The sequence below is a fragment of the Phoenix dactylifera genome, chromosome 14 (genome assembly GCF_009389715.1).
Source record: "Phoenix dactylifera cultivar Barhee BC4 chromosome 14, palm_55x_up_171113_PBpolish2nd_filt_p, whole genome shotgun sequence".
Classification (NCBI taxonomy): Eukaryota; Viridiplantae; Streptophyta; class Magnoliopsida; order Arecales; family Arecaceae; genus Phoenix; species Phoenix dactylifera.
Genome location: NC_052405.1, coordinates 4,453,351 through 4,458,886, shown reverse-complemented (window position 1 = coordinate 4,458,886; position 5,536 = coordinate 4,453,351). Strand labels below are relative to the sequence as shown.

The 5,536-nt window shown below is 47.0% G+C and overlaps 1 protein-coding gene across 1 annotated transcript; it reads left to right on the top strand.

Annotated features, from left to right (window-relative positions):
* The first annotated feature begins 4,977 nt into the window (after positions 1 to 4,977).
* Positions 4,978 to 5,536, top strand: LOC103721704. Its single transcript, XM_008812012.4, has one exon. It carries the CDS (start codon positions 5,071 to 5,073, stop codon positions 5,278 to 5,280), a length of 210 nt encoding a protein of 69 aa, XP_008810234.1. The 5' UTR covers positions 4,978 to 5,070; the 3' UTR covers positions 5,281 to 5,536.

Sequence of the window (5,536 nt, the reverse complement as noted above, 5' to 3'; positions counted from 1 at the left end):
CAGTAGTCGCTAAGGCACAGTACTCGGATTCAGTATAGCAAATCCAGAAGTGGAGCGACTGGTGTTGGGCCAGCCAGCCTAACCGGCATTAGTAGAAGCAAGTAGATCCTTAGAAGAGGTGCTTGATAGCTCGCAAGTAGTTGTCGGTGGGAGAATGCATGTTCTAGCAAACAAAGTTGACACTGTGAGAAATATTAGACCGAGTAAATGTCAAATACTGAAGAACACCAACGAGACTTCGAAAGGTGGTAGGGTCGGAATAAGTAGAACCAGTGGCAGAAAGACGCTGACCAACAACCATAGGAGTGGAAATTGGTTTGCAGTCCACCATTTGAGCTCTTTCCAAGAGGTCAAGGGCATATTTTGTCTGACTTAGGAATAGACTAGAGAACGTACGTAAGACTTCGATGCCGAGAAAGTAATGAAGGTCACCAAGATCCTTCATAGCAAACTCAGTGGCGAGCCGGACAATGAAGGAGCGAAGCAATTGCGGATTATTACTAGTGAGCACAATGTCGTCTACAGATAAGAGAAGTAAATGATGTGGCCTTGGAATGTGTAGACAAAAAGTGAGGAATCAGCCTAACTGCTGCGAAATCCAAACCTAAGAAGAAAGGAACTGAAGCACTGGAACCATGCTCGAGGAGCTTGTTTGAGGCCGTAAAGAGCACAATTCAGTTTGCAGACATGATGCGAAAACCTGGGTCAGTATAGCCAAAACCTGGGTCAGTTTAGCCAAGGGGTTGCTCCATATAGACTTCCTCTTTAAGTAAGCCACGCCAGAGGGCATTTCTAACATCTAATTGGCAGAGTGACCAGCCTGCTCTAACAGCCAAAGATAGGATGAGACGGATGGTGGAGCGTTTGACAACAGGACTAGTTTTAGGTCTTGGCCTTGTCAGGAACATCAATTTACTCTCCACTTTCTACCTCTAGAGCCCCAGTTTTCGGCCTTAGGGCTTCTAATACGGACAGCAGCATCACCAGGATCTGGAAAATGTTAGCTTAATAGAAAATCCCCCATCCATACATTATCCCTAAAACGACTCACACCACCACGACCTACATGGAAGACCAGGTTGCACCAAAAGCCCAAGAATTTAATATAACATCCCTTGGCGTCATACACCGAGTTTAAGATAGAAGATCTAGGACACAACTTTGTCTTATTGGGAGTAGAAACACTTGCCGAGGTTTCTCCTCTAGGAAGCACCACCAACTTCAAGACAGCCAAATTCATCTCCTGAAGTCTCTTGATACGAAGCCCACACTCTTGCTTTGACCACCACAAATAGAACAAGGAAACTGGCTCGGCAGGATAAATGAAATAGAGGAGGATGATTCTACCTGCTATGGAGAGATACTTGTCCTTCCATTCAGAAAAATATCGGACACTGTCTTCTATGTTGATTTATTTTAGAAAACTCGTACACAAAGCAATATATTTTGTGAGAGCACGTACCCTCTTGCAGTGGAGGTGATTCCCATGGTTGGCTGGAGGATTGGAGAAGAGAAAGGAGGGCTGGAGAAGCCGCCCATCACCTGTGATTCAAGTCTTGGCATATCTTTTCCACCATACTGGCAAGCTGTCGTCTGGTCACTCTCTCCATTAGGCAGCTGTCGATTTCCCAGAGCCCTTTGTAGCAGCGGTCCGTGCACAGGTTTAAAAGACTGAAGGAAATGAAATGCATGGGCACCATTTCTTGGTTAATTCCCAAAGAAGGATGAGGAACAAGGGTTGGGTCTTTTGTTAGGGTGCGCATTGAGTGGCGCTTGGTAGCTTCTTCTTTTTTTCTTTTTCTTTTTTTTTTTTTTTTTTTTTTTTTTACAACAACAGTTTACACAATGGGTGTAGGTGCAGACAATAAAATCAGAAAAAAAAAAATGGTACAAAGGATCAGACACAGACACATGGTTCTCCTAGATGAAATCTCCGAAGTGGTGAGCTGCAAAGGAGGCAACCCAATCGGCAGCACCGTTTGCCTCCCTGTAGACATGTGTGGCCTGATAGGAGCCATACTCACCCAAGAGTCTATATATGTCGGGGAGCAATGGCCTTCCATCATCAATACATCTCCGACTCCGGACTCACTCGATCGCCGTGGTCGAGTCCCCCTCAAGGAAAATACGGTCCGCACCCAATACACGCCTCGCATAGGTGATGCCCTCCTATGCAGTTCTGAGCTCGGCACTAACAACAGACGTGTCGAAAATCATCCGACCCTCGGCTGCCACCAGTTTGGTGTCGTCGTCTTTGATAACAAATTCCACACCTCCACTACTCCCTCACTTGCTGACACTACCGTCAAAGTTCACCTTAAGAAAGCCAAGAGGTGGGGCTCTTAGAAAACAAACACAGTCTTGGTCACTGCAAGAGCTGAATGGGAACTCCAAATTTTTCTAACCGTCCTAGAGGACGACAACTCAATAGTGTCGATGACCTCTGCCGCATGAAGTAAAGCTCTATCCGCCACCACCCTCGGATGCGCTCTGCTGTCCTCAAAGATCCGGACATTTTTATCTACCCAACAGTAGTAGGCCAGATGGGCAGCACTAATCTCCCACTCCTTAAGGCCAGGCCTCCGTGAGAAAGCCTCCAAGAAGCATAGAAAATCTTCAATCAACGTCCACCCCTGCCGCGGGTTGGGGGAGGCCGAGGTGCACCTCCAGATCTGAGCAGCTTGCAGACATCCAATGAGGACATGAAAAATAGACTTCTCTACCTTCGGGCAGACCACACAACCTGAGGGAATCCTCACCCCTCGCCGAGCCAACATACCTCTGGTAGGCGGGCACCCCCATGCCACCTTCCAGACAAATAAAGCTACTCAAGGATGGATATGCATCCTCCAGATCTAGTCCCCATTAATCTGCCGAGCCAAAAATCTCTCGACCACCCCAGATAGGTCCCGAGCTCTCACCTCTGACCTCCAAATCACGCTCTAGACCCTCCTGTCCACAGCCTCCCCTAAAGGAATCGACAGTGATAGGACTCGCTCAGTCAGCTGCTCCCCAAATAACCGCCTAACGCGGTCCTCGTTGCACTTCCGCTCGCCCAGTATGAACAGATCGTAGACTCTGCGCCCCACCAACTAACTATGGACTAACCATGCAGTGGTACCTCAAAAAGCCAACTATTCTTCAAGACGTCGATAGCTCGTCCATCCCCGATCTTCCATTTGATCGCCGGGATAACTACCGAGGTGTGTGTGCAAATCTCTCTCCAAATGAAGAAGTTGCCTCAATCGGTGTGGAAGACGACCGAATTGGCCGGATCCCCATACTTGGCCCATATCAGAGAGCCCCAGAGACTCTCCAGCTCCAAAATAAACTTAGCTGCCAATCTGGTCGCGAGGATCTCCCATCACTCAATCAGAGAGTGGACTCCCAGCCTACCACTGCTAGTCGGCTGGCAAATAGTTTCCCAGGCTAGTAGGTAAACACCATTGCTATCCCCACGCTATCCCCCAAATGAAGCTTCCGAACAATCGCTTTCCATGCACCACAACGCTGCGAGAGGCACTATAGTGTTGGATAATAGGTAAATAGGTATCGAGCTCCAAACTGATCGTACCATCCCTTCAGTCCGCGACTGATGCCTAGCTCCATGGAAGAACACTCCCTTCTGCGGAGACGTGATCGGAACCCCGAGATATCTCAAGGTTCCCTCCTCAATATCCAATATTTGCATGATAGAAGCCTTCACACCTGGATTGATCTTCGGGCTGAAGCATATGGCTGAATTTGCCAAATTAACCTGATGTTTGGATGCCGCACAGTACTCTTCTAGAATCCTCCGGATTGCCAAAGCCGATCGCCTTATAGCACGGGCCAACAACAGACAGTTATCAACAAATAGTATGTATGAGATCTTAGCCGAATCTGACACCAATCTATAAGTCTCTACATAGTGCGTCATTGAGGCATGCTAGAGTGCTCTAAAAAAGGAGTCTGCGCAAATGATAAACAGAAGTGGTGACAGGGAGCATCCCTGTCTCAGCCCAACTGATGACTCGAAGAACTGCAAAGAGGAGTTGTTCACCAATATGGCAAAAGATAAGGTCAGAATACAACTCTAAATCCTCCTGATTTAAGTAGGTAAAAATTGAAACTCTGTAGGAAGTGAATTACGAAGTCCCACCTCATCCTGTTATAGGCTCTTTCTAATGTCAAGTTTGACACGCATCAGACACCTGCGCCCCGGCACCCTCTAGAGATCAAACATGAACTCAAGAGCAATGAGCACATTGTCGAAGATGGACCGCCTTCTAACAAAAACATCCGACTCAGAACAGAAGATTCTAGGTAGGACAAATGCGTTTTGTTCAACTATGAGGTGTAGTGATCATTTTAACATGGTTACTCCAACTTAATCCAACAAATAGTTTTTTCACAAACAATTTTATCCTCGGAGTAAATCATTTTCTTGGAATAAAATTTTCAGGATAATTTAAAGTTAATTATTCCATCCCATAGGATGGATTAGTTCATCCATCCATTCATTGATTTCTATTAAGTTAGATTCAACTAATCTGGCCTAATCTATTCCATGACTAAATGCATTTCCCCCATTGGGAATGGAACAAGGAGAATCTTATTCAGCCCCCATGGAAAAGCCTTGTCCGCTCCCCATGAACTTTCCACGCATCTTGATGCACCACAAAGCGGTGGTGGTGGGGCCGAAGACTTCCCCCGCAAAAACTTTGTACGGTGTCTCACGTGACCGTCCGTCCGCTTCCGACCCCCAACGCCGGACGCAAGGAAAGAACCAAAACCGCATCACCGTCCTTGGAGCGGTCCATTCGAAAACAGACGGCAGAAGAGAGAGAAGAAAAGACGAGATCTGTGCCTTAGAAGGCACGCCAATCCAGCCCAAACCGGGATGCTCGGCACGTGCGAACGCATCTTTCGAGAAGCGTCCGCCACGATGCGCACGCTTGTCGCTTTTCTCCTCATTTAAGCTTGTTTGCGAGTTTATCGGCACCCAGTCTCTTTCCTTTCTTCCTTCTTGGCATTAGGTTAAGATTCTCCAGGGAGAAAGAGAAGAGAAAGAGAGAGAGAGAGAGAGAGATGGCGGATTGGGGTCCGGTGGTGATAGCGACGGTGCTGTTCGTGCTGCTGTCGCCGGGGCTGCTGTTCCAGCTGCCGGGGAGAGGGAGGGTGGTGGAGTTCGGCAACTTCCAGACCAGCGGCATCTCCATCCTCATCCACACCGTCATCTACTTCGGCCTCATCACCATCTTCCTCATCGCCATCGGCGTCCACATCTACACCGGCTAGAAATGCAACAACAACAATCACCACTTTCTCTATATTTTCCGTTCTTTTTTTTTGTTCTTGTTGTTGTGATCTCAAAAGGAAAGTGGATTTGGGGGAAATAATTACAATCAAAAGTTCTGTTTTCTGGGCCATGTTCAAAGTATTCTTATATTGTAGAAGAAGTCGGTTAGAAACCCTTGAACGGTAGTCGGTGCTTTTTAAATATTAATTTTTCTATGTATTTGATTTAGATTACAATTCATTTTTCTTAGCTGCA